At 40.1% G+C, this 17,242-nt stretch overlaps 1 protein-coding gene across 1 annotated transcript in view; it reads right to left on the bottom strand.

Annotated features, from left to right (window-relative positions):
• The window catches only part of drp2 (dystrophin related protein 2), a 105,089-nt gene that overhangs the window by 50,055 nt on the left and 37,792 nt on the right, over positions 1 to 17,242 (bottom strand). The window contains exons 4-8 of the mRNA XM_042493960.1: positions 16,774 to 16,894; positions 16,096 to 16,207; positions 11,406 to 11,562; positions 6,098 to 6,244; positions 503 to 581 (exon numbers count right to left, since the gene is read on the bottom strand). Of these exons, the coding sequence (XP_042349894.1) occupies positions 503 to 581; positions 6,098 to 6,244; positions 11,406 to 11,562; positions 16,096 to 16,207; positions 16,774 to 16,894 (616 nt within the window). The remainder of the gene's footprint in view (positions 1 to 502; positions 582 to 6,097; positions 6,245 to 11,405; positions 11,563 to 16,095; positions 16,208 to 16,773; positions 16,895 to 17,242) is intronic.

The following is a 17,242-nucleotide window of genomic DNA, read 5'->3' on the forward strand; positions in this document are numbered from 1 at the left end:
ATATAAGCCCCAGTGTGGCATCTCTGAGCCAGCGTGACAGCAGTAAAACTGGATGGAGGTTTGGTGAGGACATTGGAGGCACACACACACACACCACTCACACAGAGAGCGCTGCAACACACATCAGTTTAAATTAGGTAAAGTAAATCACATTTTCTTCAGCCCTCCTGCTATATCTCTGAAGCCTTTGAAGAGCAGCAGGTAAAAGAAGAGACAGAATTCACAAATATGTATCTCTGCTCAAATGAGAGCAATGACGGATCTGATGAGCATCGCTGGGGATGTTTACCGCAACAGCGTGCTGGAACTGATGAAGACAGACGAACAAAGCCTGCCAGCTCCACCTCTAACCCAAATACACACGCAAACACACAGGCTGTGTTTTATAGCTTTATCATAACAAAACTGTAAACTTCTTTTTATCCCTCCCACACTCTTGGCACAGCATGGCACAGATTGGTGCGACATGAGGTACCAACTTCAAATAGTAGAGGACACTTACTGGAAAGGAAATGCTGCGATCCAGGGCCAAAGTCTCTGTGAGCATCCTGGAGCTGCTTCAGCCGCTCATCTATGGAAGCCTGAGGACACACACACACACACCAATGCATAGTTAAATCAAAGGGAATCGTGCTGTTCATCCCCCTCCACCACAAATCCCCAAAAGAAAGAAAGGAATGCACGCAGACCACCTGTTTCTCCCCCATTAGTTAACTACGGAATATAAATTATGTCTTTTTCCTCAGCTGCCCCTCTTGAAGGACTTTGAAAGCCTTTGAAGAGCGGCAGGTAGGAAATGAAGACAGAGATTACCTAATAATATATTTTCTTGAAACGAGGACAACGGCACTTGGTTGCAATGTCAGCATGGAAAAAAGGGAAAAGATGATGAAATGAGCGAGAAGAAGGGGGGAGTTGCAAAGCCTCACATGTGTTGCGTCAATAACCACGGAGAGTTGACAAAATTAAGTTTGTAAAAGCATTTCACATCAGTTACTGTTACTGTTTCCCACCAAATGGGATTTAGTCTGCCTAATCCTGGTTTATTTGAAATGTATTGGATTTGGCACATGAATCACTGTCAGCTGGGTGTTTGAAACGCGTCCTCAAACAATGGGAGGTAAATCCACTCGCGGTGAGGTAGAGAGACAGATGAAGAGAGGAAGCGAAAGGAGACGGGCCTTCAGACTTCAAAGAAGAAGCATGGGCAATGAGTCGTAATGTGTAAAGTTAGATGTACTAAATTGGCATTCCTCAGCATGCACACGTCATTGCTCCCTCGCTGGAAAATAAAACAATATAATATGAAGCGTGATTTAAATTGGTTGGGACTAATATAGAGCACTGTCAATGTGCCGTGGAGATGTTACTGCCAACTGTGCTGCGTTGTACAATCTATTTGTTGTACAGGCAATTTGGGCTGCCATAAGGAAGACAAATGACTGAATTACCCGTGATCGACAAATATTAGCAAATCAAATTTGGAAATACATTTTCTCTGGCCAAAATCAACAGGGCACAGGATGTTGCTGGGATTTAGCATTTATCATTTTAATTAAGAGAGAAATGGGACACAGAGGGGAGACAAAGAAAAAGGTTTCTTCATTCTGCTTGCTTTCACGGTGAAAGATAGCAGGTCAGTTCACATTATACCGTTGAAATTAATTATCGTGAATGAGCAGAGATAGCAGATCGACCGGGGTGCAAGCGAGACAGCTCAAAGACGGCTTTTTTTTTCGTCTTTTTGCAACACCTGTCTCTTCACGTCACTCGGGCTCTACTAATATCACAGAAACTCTGGGACCAATTTAAGATCTGTGAGATGATTATCTGTCTGCTGGTGACTATGGATACTAAAAGCCTTTTTAATAGTGTTGATCATCGGGGGGATTAGAGGCTTACGTTGTGAATCAAAGACCAGAGGACACCAACTGTAGCACATCAAAGATTTAGCAGAAATTGTTCTGTAAAACTTTTTCATGACAACTCTTTCCCCACCAATGCAAAGGGACATCACTGTGGAGAAAAATGAGTCAAAATTTCTACATAACTCACTCAACAATCCTTTCCTAAAATACACTAAACTGTGGGGCCAAGTTGTGGAGGATGTCTCCTTGATAATTCAGGCTCCTGAAAGTGTGTCATTGAAATCTCAGTGCTTTAAACAACTATTTAAACTTCACTGTGTGTCATGACCTCAGTGAAAGAAAAACATTGACACATTATAATAAGCAGAAGATATGTTACTGATGTGTACAGAAATAAGACTGACAGATGTTTCTATTTATATACAAGCTGATTCCATCACACACATTCAAAAAAAGCTTGCAGATCAGCTGCATCTGTTGGATATGAAGTGGCTCACTGGCTTTCATACAAAGAGCACTTGAACTTGATGCATTTGGTCAAACAAGTATCCCAAAATGGATCACAGCTAGAAATAAATATGAGAACTTTATGCAGGAGGAGAGCCTTTTAACAGAACACAAACTGAGTCCCAAATCCATACTACACACCTGTTCTGTAGTGTATATAGTATATACTAATCGCCACACATTTAAGCAGTAGGTATACAGACATATCTATATATATACAGAACAGAAAAGATAATAATAAGTGTAGAGTCCGCTGTCAGTCAAGCTGCAACTTTGGAAAGCTGCTGCCAATTCAACTTCAAAAGGAGTCATCAACATATTTCTCCTAAGATCCAAAGCTTTTGTTTTCCAAGATTTTTTTTTTTTTTGGAGCTGCTTCACCACCACCCACAATTTATTTTAATATTTTTAGCTGGCGGCTGCTCCTCCATTTCCTTTGTGCTGGCATCATGGTTGAATAGTGTGCACCAAGTGCACAGACATGGACCATATTTAGCATTCCTGATGTCTGGTTTGAGTTCACTTTCATTCTGTGAACACCCTACATACTAAAAACCTGCTGGATCTGGGACACGGGGTAAGAGTCTGTCGCTATGCTTGCAGCTGTGTGGGGTTTACGTAGGCACAGCAGCACTTTGAGCTAAATGCTAACATCAGCATTGCACAATTCAATATTGACAGTATTAAGATATTGATGTAAAGCACATAAATTGTTTACCATGTTTACCATCTTGGCTCAATTTTTAGCATGCTAACCAGAGTTGATTTCATTCATGAAAACTATTAATAAACATGTTAGTTCACATCCTTTTTTTTCTATGACTGAGATGAGACAGTGACAACATGGCACTAGTGTCATTAACAAACTGTGACTTTGTCTACATGCAGCCCTGACACACCGAGATGAAGACTGGCCAATGTTGGTCTGTCTGTGAGCATCAGTCGCAGTGTTTTTCGCGGTGTGTCCTACTCTGTTGATCCTAGTCGATCTGTATCAGGGTTTTTTTCAGCCGATTCAGCATGTTGACTTGGTGACGGAGACAGCAGAGCCGATCGATTAACGAGTTTACTCTGATTGGCAGTTCAGCCCAGTGGACAAGAAGTGAGGAAAGTAAACAAAGGAGATGAGAGAGTGAGATCGAAACAAACTTGTCATATAATGTCAGATTATTTTTCTTTAGCCACTGAGTTCTGTAACAGAAACTTTTCCTGATGGTGTGTGTCGTTTTTCTCTGGTGCACTGCTTCACTGCTTTGTTCTTTCAACATTCGATTGGGTCGATACTGGCTAATTAGCATTATGACGGTCTTACGCTTTATCTTTTTAAATGAACAATATAGACTACCATCACCTGCTGGTATGGGTATTTCCTCTCACGCAGATGCAGAATCTAAGTGCTGATTGGCAGCTGGTTGTACTCTGGGTGGTGAGACACAGGCGATGTGAGGCAAAGGAAAATTTGGCTTTCATCGCTGATAGTTTTTTTATGTTGATTTGCTGTGTCTGGGCATTTAAATATAAAAATCTTTTTTTTTTTTTGTTTACAAAAAAGGGAAGAAAAATGTTAGACTGTTGTTTTTTAATGCAGCATTTCACATTCCAGCGCTGCATGCATCCAATCAGGACTACCCTGGCAGCACACAATAAGCACAGTGAGGAGAGCTCAGGAGAAATAATCAAGGTGATATTGAAATGTTCAATATAATCTCATGACTAAAAAAGGCCAAAATGTCAATATTTACAAAACCTTTATTAAAAATATACTAAGAAAGTACCATTTAAGTAAGATAGGACTAAAATGACTTTAAGTCAACTAAAATTTCACCAAAAAAACAGGATGAAGCTAAGTATTTGACAAAAACTAACAAAGACATGTGACACAGGACTAAGGCCGAGACTAAACTAAAAAATAATTGACAAAGTTTGTGCTACTTAGCACTAAAGACAAAGTATTGACCAAATTGGAATCGTGAGCCAAGATGCCAAGAAAGGCATCGACATGTGACTGCCAAGCTGTGATTAGTTTCTGCAAACAGTCCAAAAGGTTTCACTTGAAGGAGAACAGCTTTAAGTTGAAGGAATAGATTTTACTTGCTTCACTCAGAGCGCAGAAAAAAACTGACTTAAAAATCAAACCCACCACTATTCTGTACTGATCTGTTCTGCTCTGTCCTCCTCATGAACTGTGCCACTGCGGGCTATTTCAGGGCCAGAGGAAAAACATGAAAGCCACAAACAGTCAGGGAGCAGAAAAAGTGCAAAGTGGAGAGTGACAATTAATTTCTAAGAACTGTTGAAGTGACGTTGAAAATCATCAGACGAGATCGAGACAGAGACAAGGAGTGGCGGCAATTAAAACATCATGATGATGAGGCCATGACTGAGAAACTGTGCAGGAGGTGTCATGGAGGCCATCTAATGGGAACAGGGTGTTCTCATTTAAGTGGATGTTGTCGTGCTTGTAGGAGCACTACACAGGCTGCTGATGGTGAATGCAGCCTGAGCCTGAAAGTTGCACTCTGTAAAATGACAGTAATGCTCTCTGGATAATGCATCCATACATTCAGCTCAGCATCAAGGGGAGGGCAGGTCCAGTTCAGTGACTCCAAGGCACTTTATCCTTGACATGTGTAAAAGGCTTTAAGCGAACATGCCTTTCATTCATTGAAGAATCGCCCTCTTAATGTAAGTGCACGGGTTCAAATCTTGATTCATTTCTTTCTGTCGTGTTTTTCACTTTAACTTGTTATTCAGAAAGCATGAAAATACCAAAGACCTGATCTTCACAGCGACTCTACATGTTGACTGTGAAATATTCAGACCATTTTTTATACTCTATGACTAATGAAGCACATGTAAATGTTTTTCTGTCTCCTTTAACTGCGTTCATTAAAAAAATAGCGAGCTCAACTAATCGTAGGAGCGACGAGCTGCTGAAAAACAACAGCTGTTAGGGAGATCCATAATGAGATTGGTGTGTGTGAAGGCTTATGGTATTTGATGTGGACAGAAGTTTATCTAAATATACATTTGGACATTTTTAAAACAGTTTTAGCAGCTCAGATGCAGCTCTGTAAACCACAACCCCCTCATAACTTTGCCTTATGTGGTTAAACACCTTTTACTAAAAGTAATTTTTACTTTATTTACTGAAACAAGTGACTGTCCACCATTTCTATTTTTTCTTTTTTCCATTTCATTTCACTGTGCGGGGTTACAGACTATAAGTAAGTTTGTCAGGTTACTTTAATTGAACTGAGATGAATAAAAGTAAATGGCTGGCCAGGAATTGTGGGATCAGCTGAGTGGCCAGAATGAATCCTGACATTGGATTTACAGAAATGTTACATTTGTACACTTTATTTGTCATATCAAGGTGCATTTTGCAATTTGTGTTTATGTTTGACGGCAGTCTTTGCCCATTTATCTTAGAATTTATCTTTGGTTATTTGATGCAGATATGAAGCTATGCACACACACACACGCACACACACGGTTCTTTATCCATCCCCTTGAACACAATGTTGCCCTTCACAAGCTCAAAAAGTGATAAAGGACCAACTATAAAGCAGTTGGAGGCCTGGGGTCACATAAACCCTTAACTTGCATTAATAAACATTATACACGAAATCACTCTTTAATGTCTCCCTTGAATCCTACTGCAGGAAAATCTGCTGCTGACTTTGTCAAATAAGCAACACAGACCCAGCAGTGAACTCTACCTGAAGCACTTTCCATCTGCTGTTGAGATGCTCCAGGGCGCGGGCGTTCTCCATCGACAAATGGACATCGGAGATAGCCAGCTGGTGGGCCAGATCATTGATGTGCTTCATGCCCTCCTTCACTTGGGTCAGCTCCTCCTTAAATAACTGCAGGAGAACGAGAGATGAGCAGAAGGAGTAGAGAGAGAGAGAGGGATGGAAAAGAGAAACAGCAGAAATACAAAACTATTAAATTTGGAAAAATATCAGACAGGCAAACACACAGTCAAATTAAATAAGTGACAAAAATCAATAGAAATGTGATCTGTTATGCTGTCAGCTCTGTTATATCTGGAAAATATTTGGCAGTAACCACATATAAACTTAAATCAAAGTGAAAAGAGTGTATAATGATATTTGAGTAGCACCAGCCTTTTGTTAACCACAGATTTTATATGTGAACAATGAGGAAAACGTGGAATTTATACAGTAAACAGTGTCTAACTCAAAATACACCAGAACAACAGTACACTCTGCAGCTTATGTGTGCATGTGGTTGCCATTTATGTTGCCTGAGTCCCTATCATTTAGCACTGTGTAGTGTATGTATGCAACCTGTCTTTTATCTAGTTGTTGTGTAAAATGTTTTGACACACCTAAATTAAAATGTACCTCTACCACAGCAAATGTTCAACAAAAGCCTGAGTCACACAGTCTAGTTTTACCAGGGAACCTTGTGATTTGTGTTGCATTCACATGGAACAGGGAGATGGTAGATGACAATGTGGATATCATTTCATTGAACGAGAGCAGGATAATAAAATTAGTTGAGGCTGGCAGAGAATATTGGCAGTGGTAAGGGCAGATACCATTGCTGTTCAAAGTTAAAACATCTTAACTTTTTACTGACCTATGCGATGGAATTTACAAGCGGCTGCAACACAGCTCTTTCACACGAGGAAAAAACAAAGGTGATCGGGACAAATAATGGACATAACTAAAAAAAACCCAAAAACATAAAATAATACAAATAAAATATCTTTACTAAATATATTGTATTCCATTCTTTGTAACGTCTGCAGCATTGCCAATGCATTATATTGTCATGCATGTTTTGTTTTAACATCCTGATATTTTGTTGGACTGTTTGTTTTTCACATGCCATCCAGATACTGTCCTCTGTCTGACCCTGCAGCATTATTAATTACCTTCACACATCTGTGTGTCATGTGGTGCATTCACACGGGATAAGCAAAGTCTGTATTTAGTAGTAGTCCCATGTGAGTAGGACTCTGGATGACAGCCGCAACTATTGCAAATGATCAGAGGTCCCCAGGTAATGTTAGTCCTGTGCCAATATGGCTAAGGACAACCAGAATAAAGAACACATTTTTACAATTATTTTTTTAGCTCTGATGTCTTTATTTGACATTACAAAGGGGAGACATCCCAAAAAGATCGAGAGTGAAAGGTGCGATAAGGCATTCACAACTAGGAGGCTGCATGGCATGAACTCTAACAGACTCAGCCTTAGGACCTCTTGAAGTCACGTGTTTTTTAGGGCGAGAGCACGGTTTGAATGACAGGGTTTGGATTTATGTAAATTATCCAGCATATTAAAATAATGTTCAAACACGAATGCGGCTGAAATCAAATTAAGGTTTCATGTTTACCGTGATGGATGATCTGCTGCAGCTTGAGTAATCTGTAACCCTGTGGATGTGAAATTCACCAGAATAGCTTCGTGTGATGGCAGGACATTAATCGCTGATATCTGCAAATATGCTGACTGTGTTAACACACCAGCAGGGACAATTTAAAAGAGAGAGGCAACAAAAATGATAAGATGGCAAAATATGCATCACTGTTATGATGGGAGTCTGGGAGCGATGGTGCACACTTGTTTGTCTGTGTGTCAATGCACTCTATTAGTGTGGAGCTGAAACATTTATATTATCAACCTGAAGCTATTTTGATAATTGATTCATTGTTTACATTAAATGGGTGTTGGTTCGCTGAATACCAAATTCAGTAATGATGAATGAATGAACCCTCAGGTGCTGGCTCTATGGATGTAGTTGCATCCAGTGGTGGTGAATCCAGTCCACAACACGCATGCACGCGTGTACGCACGCACACGCACGCAGCTCATTTAATGTTGGTTTTTCATAATATGCCTATGATGTGAACATGGCTATTAAGGAAATAAATGGGGAGCATGTACAGACATTAATAATATGCAGTGAAAATGAACATAAACAGTATGGCATGAAATACATAATGCAAGAGTAATTCAATTTAAATATAAAAAATGCAAAGATGAATAAATGAGAAGAATACAGTCCTTAGAGCTGTAAGGGAATGTCAACACAGAGCAAACTCTTAGTAAAGCTTGTATTCATTAGCCGATGCATTGAAGCGCTCATTGCACTGCCATGACACAAAAAAATAACATTATGAAGGTGCAGATATGTAACTAATTAACATACTAATAAATAATACTTTGGGGGATTATATGCATTACAAGGACATTGTCTGGACTTTGGAAACTGCCCGCTCCACTGAGTTGACCGATTTGTCTGGCATCGCATGAAACAGTGGTTTCTTGGATGAAACAGAAAACAACCAATGAGCTCAGAGCCAATTGGTGCCACAGGTGGGACTAAATCCTTTGTCAAGCTGATGTCAAGCAGTGCATGACAATTTACGAAAAGTAAACAACAGCGGTGAGTGCTGCAGACAAGAAAGACGCTGCTATTGTTTCTGTTCTTAATCATTATGTCTTCTTAGTAAACACTTTTTTTTTTTTTACTTCACTCAGCTCCACTCTTTAAAACCCTGCAAAACAGGAATGTTGGCATGGCTACGCACCAGCATGGACATAAAATGACGTTAGATTCAAGCGGTGGTTTCAGAAAATTAAATCTCCCACCCCCATGGAAATCAGTTAGGCAGACTGAAGATGACAACGGAGGGTGAGAAGTTGACAATTCTGTCTGATATCAGGCAAACAAGGAATGCCAGAAAAGAGCCTCTGCAATAGTTACTGGCATGATGTGACTGTCAAAATATTACAGCGACTCAAACACTGTCACTATACTCTACATAAAACAGCAAAATACTGCTACAATGTTCACTGAAAGTAAGAGAATAATAACTACTATAAAGATTACTCACATTCTCATGTACGCACGGTACAGTAAACCAAGTTAATAAGCAAATGCCAACTGGAGTTCAGCAAACTGTAGCGTTGAGTGAAGTCTTCTTCAGTTTTGGACAGATTTTTTACACTTTGATGGACTGAGACCAAGTCAAGACTAAGACTAATGTGAGTCCCACACTGCAGGACACACTTGATAAAATGTGGAACATGCAAACGGCAGGTGTTCGCTAAATTGATAGGAAAAATCCACATATCTATAAACACCCACAGAAAACAAAACAAGATTTCTGTTCATTCATCTCTTATATTGCTTTACTGTATATATGTGTGTATGTATAAGTGCACAATGAGAAATAATGAGAAGGCATTGCAGAAGTGAATTTTATGTGTGGCAATTTTCCTTTGTTTTATATGAGCAAACAAATACATACAAACACTAAAGAGCTGAAATAAACTTAATTATATTATTCAGCACTGTTTTTTTCCACTGGCAATTTTGTGATATCAACATAGCTGTGGTCCTGAAATAAAACCACGAGTCCTCTTTTTCTGAGACAAAACTGAGTAGAAATGCGATCACGTCTGATAATTGACCAAGACCTTCAAAAAGTGGTTTTAAGACCAATCTCAAGGACAACAACACTGATTTTAACAGTGAGTTAGCTGAAAAGAAATGATTCTGTACTGGAAACTGTTGAAGAATGGATCGCCTTCTTGAACAGTTTGTCTTTTTTTTCTATCAATGTTTGCTGTTTTTCCCACTTTTATGTGATAGCAAATTTATATCTTTGCCTTTTGGACTGTTGATTGGATAAAACAAGATATATAAAAATGCCCCTTTGGTACTCTGGGAAGCTGTCGGAAGCATTTTGTTTTTAGACCTATTGAAAATAAGCCTTATAGTGTTTACACTGAACTCAATGTGAGCGTTTCGCGCGGCAGGTTTACATGCAAAGTCAATGCCAAGATGCAAATGGCTGCAAATTCACCCCGGGTGGCGTCATGGACACGTTGGAATAGAAGACATAGATTTAGGGTCTTCATGTTCATTGTGCAAGTTGACATTTTTCAACTTGAGCTATAAATTCACATGACGCTGTGTTATAATAGCCTATCAGCACTGAGATCTAGTTGAGATTCTCCTGACGTTACCAAGATTCAGAAACGAAGGATAAACAATGTGGCTGCCTGGACACGCAGAGCTACACTCAGTGTCAGTACTGTACAGACACAAAATAAAAAACTTTCTTGGAGGACTTGGAGACTTGTGAGCAAAGCAATAACATTACATGGTAAGCCCTGAAAATATATTTTTGTTGAGTTGCTTCTTAGCAAAATGCTCTGAGTAATTTAAGTTTTATATAGGTTTTATATATAGGGATTTTAATGGGGAAAGTAAACAACGGAGGCTGTGTAATTTTCATCATGTTTGGTGCAAACACAGCATTATTCTTATATGTGTGTATGGAATTGTGCATAATGTGGGTTTATGTGAGTTTAATTTGCACGCATCCATGTGTGTGTGCTCTTTTATGTGTGAGTGTGTAAATGTAAGTGAGTGAGGGCATACAGATGAGGTCTACTTGACAGGCTTGCCCTAAAGACCGTGCTGAACATGTGCTGGCTGTGACAGGAGTCCAAACAGTGACATGATTATTGTGAAGTGCCCTCACTTCTAATGAACAGCGCCACACAATTACAGGCAGCAGCGGCACCTCGGCACTCCATAATGACTGAACCAATGACCTGCCATTTGCTTAACAACATCTTTCCAACTGGGGGTTTGTAACCCCTGCCATCCCACCGAGTCAGTCTGAAGAGCCGCGTCCTTGTCATCAGCTGTCAGATCGCAGCTACTCCGACAGGGACGTGTGCACAGGCAATCAAAACAAACATTTCAAAGCAAAACACATCTCTCGCTTATGTATGAGTAACATACCACTGCTGTGCTTATTTGATAAAAAGCCACTGTTTTAATGTTTGTTTACGAAGTGTTTAAGTGCGTTTTTCAGGGATCGTCAGAGGTGATTATCTCAAAGCAGACAATTATTGTACTCCACAGGTAAAAGCCATTTATATCAGGGATTCATGATAATGTGTCTGCATGTGCAAGTGTGTGCATGAGGGAGATAACAAGAAAAACCGAGTGTGGTTTTCTGTGTCTACCTTGGTGGCATCTATGTGGTCCTGAAGCGAGTCGATGAAGAGGTCTCCAACAGGCTCCCAAGCGTCTCTCACCCCCTCCGCCTGCTCCAGGGCCACTGCCAGCTCCTCCATCGCTGCCTGGATCTGGAGTAGGCGCTCTAATGTCCTCTCCATGTGTCTGGGGGTTTTGTTAAAAACATAATTCATTACAGTTAACTACCTGCACCATTAAAATTTGGAACTAATGCAAGCGAAAAAAAAAAATCTATAAAAATCCACCGAGCGTGCAGTCAAACACATCATTTATTCAAATTTACAGACTGTCGTCTCAGCAGAGCTGTGTGCAAATTATTCCATACCATCATTTCATAATTGAAACTCTTTCTTTGAAAACACATTTTAATATTCTGGTGAGCTCTGATTTTCCAGTGATCTAAAACTTGATGAATGTGCGTTCCAAATTGTTTCTGTAATGGATTATATTTGCCGCATTTTGTAATCAGGTTATGGTAATTGTATTGCATGTAATGTATTGCAGCAGAACCCTGCGATGGATCAACTCACACACACAGTCGCTGGGAAAAACAACAGTCTTGACTTAACAGCTTGAAAAGTTACAAGCATTTTTGTGTTGTATGGAAAAACGTATTTTTTGAATAATTTTTTATAATAAGAATTTATTTTTTGATATAATTTCCCAGCAAATATGCATGACTTTTTCGTTACATATCAGAGAACCTCAATCTCTTGACTTTTCGAGGGCTGCTTTCACACCTTATTGGGTTGGCCCAGTAAAAAAACAAACTCAGACAATGTTTGCACAGTATGGTTCATTTGGGCTGCCTATCAAATCCTGGTGCGTTTTAAACAACCGAGCTGAGACCGCCTGAAAAGGATGGGTCTCGCTCCACTTCCAGGCGGACTCTGGTGTGGTTCATTTGTGGTGTGAAAGCAACAAAACTACAGCAGGATTTTATGAAAGCTGAACTACTGATAAATCCATCTACTGATCTGACAATTATCTTATAATTCATCTGTAGCTTGAATGCCACATATACATATATTATATATGTACATACCAAATGAGTATGTATGCATGTGTGCATATATCATTTGGTAACAAAGAAGATGCATATGCACATCAGCGCCAGTATATCCCCTGATTAGAAAAAATCCTGTGCTTGAGTCTAACTGCGTGTACTTTGTCAGTTTATTAAGTGTGATGTGTGCCTGACAGCAATCACACAATAATCAGCTCTGAATCATTGCTGTACAAGACACCTCTTTTTAGCCCTGTTTTCACCTGTCATACCTGTCATTATTCATAACAGGCTGTCAATTTGCAGTCTAATAATAAAAACATTCTTTGTAATCAGTCATTTCTTCGTGAGCTCTTTGTGATACCAAAGAAAATAAATACACACACCAGAAGCATTAAACTACTGCATAAACGTCTGCCAATCACCAGAATTTGATCCTGATGATGCAGGAGGACAATCACCAAAACTGTCAAATCTACAGGTTAAGGCTCATTTATCCTCCCTTTACATACAAAATAGGTACGTCTATTTCAAACGTTGTAAACGTCACTGCCAGCATTCTTCCATGAATCCTTTATGACAGCACTGATACAGCTAATAGATGGCACCAGATGGCAGAGTCAAAGGTTTCAACAAAAACAGTGGAGGAGGTAATAATAATATAATTTTTAGATGAGATGTAGACTGCGTTGGACTGTGAGGCCATTAAAAAGATTGCAACATATGTACAGATTTTTTCTTTTCACTATGTGCTATATATACCAATCTGTTTTCTTTTGCCAATTTTTAAATGTTTTCATTGTGTCTTACAGTCGTATCCATCTTTAATTATGTTACACTGCCTCCATGACCTCCGGTGGTACTGCTCCTTTTTGTCCAAATCCATAACGTTTTAGAAAATGTGCACAAATAGGGACAAAATGAACACAGAGTATGGACGGAAGGTCCATCTGTGTCCATTTATGTTTCTAGCCTTGGGCATAAATAAGCCCTTAACTGTCAGTGTTTGTAATGCCACGTTTCTGTTCTTGGTTCGTCTGTAAAAAATCAGTTAAAACAGGAACTGGACCAAAACTAATTAATACAACAATGTATCATTTTTTTCCCCATGGCCTGGATTAAATAAACCAAATAACAGGTGAAAAATCACTCCAGTGATGCTGGCTGTATTATCTGACCAGAGAATTCACCAGTCTTTGTGTTGCTGATTTTTTTGCAATCCTCCTGATGCAAAAAAAAAAAAAAAAAAAAAAAAAAAAAATCCACTACATGAGTGCACTGCTGTTTTTTGTTAGGTTTTTTTTCTTTTTTCCTTGTGCAGCATAAAGGGTCTACAACTGCATTTCATTGAGCAGCTGAATATTGACCTTGGGCATATAATAACATTTATATTCAAGCATGATCCAGTTTCTCATTCATGAAGAAAACGATTTCTGAATTCCAAAATTTTTGCTTTCAGGCAAAAGTTTCATGGGGACACAGTCTTTGGAGTTTAGTGAACTCCCTGATGAACTACACAGTGACATTACATTATTAATTTATTTTAAAAATAATCATTAGGACTGGAAGTGAAAGACTTTCAGAGGACATGAAATTGCTGCCATCCTGAACAGAGATCTGACTCAAAGTCTGCTTCTAACACTGACCTTGATTACAAAACTTGCATAATCATCACTTTCAACAGAAAACTCCTTTCCATTCACCATCACCTTCAGTATCTCCCCTGTGCTTTTAAAATTACTGACAGGGGCAAATGCAGGATACGTTTTCAGATCCTTTATTTAAGTAAATAAACCACTTTGGCTAAGCATAAGTCCAGCATTCAAAATCCTAAGCAAAAGTACAGAGAAACAAAATGTACTTAAAATTTAAAAAGTAAAGTAAAAGTACTCATCGTGCAGGAAAATGGCTTCTGTGGCTGATGATATTATCAGATTGGTGTTACAGATGTATCAATTTTCTGGTGTAGCTGGGTTTTTTTAAAGATTTTTTTTTGGCATTTTGCCTTTATTAGACAGGACATATCGATAGCATGAAAGGGGGAGAGAGAGGGGATGACATGCAGGAAAGGGCCGCGAGAAGGAATCGAACCCGTGTCTACCGCAGCAAGGACACTGCCTTCATTTATGGGGCGCCTGCTTTATCCACTGATCCACCGATGCCCCTGGTGTAGATGGTTAAGGTGGAGCCTGTTTTAAAGTTTCATAGTTCAGACGAGTAGTTGTCAATATAAAGGTCGGTCCCCTCTGAGGGGATAAATCTGAAGGGTCATGAGATGATTAACAGAAGAGGAAAGATGAAAAACAGAAAACATTCTGCTACACACGTGTGCCTTTTCAAATTTGACATCTTGGATTTTTTTACCTCTGGGCTTTGATCAATTATTCAATAACACAGAGTTTAGAGATGAAATTTCTCTTTGGTGGAACAGCTGAGATTACACGGGGCTCCAGCTAAACACCAATGATGCCATTATTTTCCAATGAAAGTCGCACAAGCTCTGATTGTCTCTAAATGTTGCCAGACGACATCGTACGCTTTGCGTATTGGTGACGTCATTGCACATTTATTTGCATATAGAATAATGGAAGCATGAAAACTTTGCACTGAGTAGATTCAGTAGGAAATCCTCAACGTAACATTTCAATGGCAAGAGAGGTGTGGCGCTTATACCACTTTCTGGTGTCGTCAATCCACAGAGTGAGAGCTGTACTGTACTGAACTCACTACAACTACTCTCCCACAGAAAGCAGCGTTCAATTAGCTTAAAATTCTGTTTCACTCTGCTTATCAGTCTGGACTCTCTGCCACTCCAAACACTTTCCAGATATTGCAATCCAGTCAGGGCCATTCAGATATTCGCTCCATAATTAACAACATAAGTAGCCAATCAGGGACTGCATTGTACTTGAAGACGTGACATGCAAAACAGAAACAGCGGCTCGCACAGCAACAAGCACTAATACTAGTAGAATAAACACAGCAATGAGTGACGTTAATTCAGCAATAGAGTTGATAACAATTAAACAACAGCAAGAGAATGCACTCGCAGAGTTTCTCAAAGGAAAAGATGTTTTTGCCATTTTTCTTATCCATGTTCATTGTTGTTTCATCACTGACTGTGCTGAAGCTGGAGAAGATACTAGAGGCTTCAGAGCTGATGATCACAGCCATGCAGATCGTTGTTCACAATACTTCGGACAGACAGCGAGGATGCTGTTAGCTGGGATTCTGCAATCCAGGCAGCTGGTTGCTAAATGAGACAGTCACTGTCTAACCGACAACGTGTTTGTAGGGTTAGAGGCTCGTGCTAACATCACGATTGGTTGAAGATGTTTCTCTGTCAAAGCGAGTACTCCCGCCGGCTGAAAGTGTTTGGGACGGCAGTTGACTCCAGACGGATACAGAGAGAGAAACTGAATGTTGAGCTCATATTGCAGTGTAAGGATGGTCTAATTAGGCTACTAAGCAGCATGGATGAGAATGAATTACAATACAACAGATTTCTCAGTTTTAAATAAGATATTGAATTTGTTGCTAGTCACTTTCTAGAAATAAAGTTGCAAGGTAACTCAAAATTGCGCTTGGAATGAGAGTAAATTTACTTTCCACCACTGCAAGAACCACAAAGACATTGCACACACAATGTTAAAAAAAAAAAAGTGTCTGACCTATGGCGGTCCACACAGCGTGCCGTCAGCTTCTCCCACAGGTCACTGGCCACGTTCGCCTGCTTCCACACTGAGCGGCTCACATTTAAGATTCGCCGGCGTGGAGACACCTCTGCAGAGGGTGGAAGAGGTTAGACAAGGCCACGCAGGGGTAAAAACATAAAGGTGCAAAGGAGGAAGTAAAAAATAAAGCAGACAGAGAAATAACAGGGTGGAGAGGAGAGCAGGGGTTAGAGGTCAGACAATGAGAAGTGCAATGATCGAAGACGGATGGTACACCAACAAGGGAAGACAGAGAAATGAAGGACCGAGGGCAAAACAAGTTGGACACACAAGGAGAGCACAGTCAGGTAGATTGCTTCAGTATTTCCCAGATGAGCGCCGTGTGCTGAGAGCAAAACAGAATGAAGAGGACGTGTTGGTGGAGAAAGAGCAGAGCTTGCTGTCTTATTGATCTGAGCAGATGGTACTGTGGAGCGGGTGAGCTGGAGCTAATTGGTCCCGACCCGGACACTTTCCCTAAACCCAGCGTGACACCAGAGGACGGATCACTGCTAATAACTATTAATGGAACATTCCACCTGCATGGGTCCTACCAAATGAACTTAGCGGGGGGAGGTTGTGAGTATGATATTTTAGCTGGCGCAGCATTTGGCACAGAGTGTGAAGGGAGCAGACCTTTTCCATCGGTCAGGGTCTCCTCTGGCTCCTGGAAGGGATGCTGAGCCAGAAAGGCCTGGGCAGACTCCAAGACTGAGTAGATGAACGGCCCGCGAGACTTGACATCCTCCATGAACGCCTGCCGGGAGACAAACAGAGAAGGGGAGGGGGGGGTGTTAGAAAATGAAAGACATAAGCTGTTTTTTAGACTCGAGTGTTGGTTGTAGCTGGGGAAGATGAGTCCTGTAAGCTGAACCTTTGCCTACTCCTCAATTGAGACAGCGTTACTTAATATAGACCAAAAGAAAAGCCATTCATTGGCTGGTTCCAGATTCTCATATGGGAGGATTTTTTGTATTGTTTTCTTGTAAATTGAACATCCTTGGATTTGTAATACTGGTCGGACAAAACAAGACATTTCAGGGCATTTTGTTGGACATTTTTCAGTATTTTCTGACATTTTATGGACAAAAATATATATAATTAA

Source organism: Plectropomus leopardus, chromosome 9 (genome assembly GCF_008729295.1).
Source record: "Plectropomus leopardus isolate mb chromosome 9, YSFRI_Pleo_2.0, whole genome shotgun sequence".
Taxonomy (NCBI): domain Eukaryota; kingdom Metazoa; phylum Chordata; class Actinopteri; order Perciformes; family Serranidae; genus Plectropomus; species Plectropomus leopardus.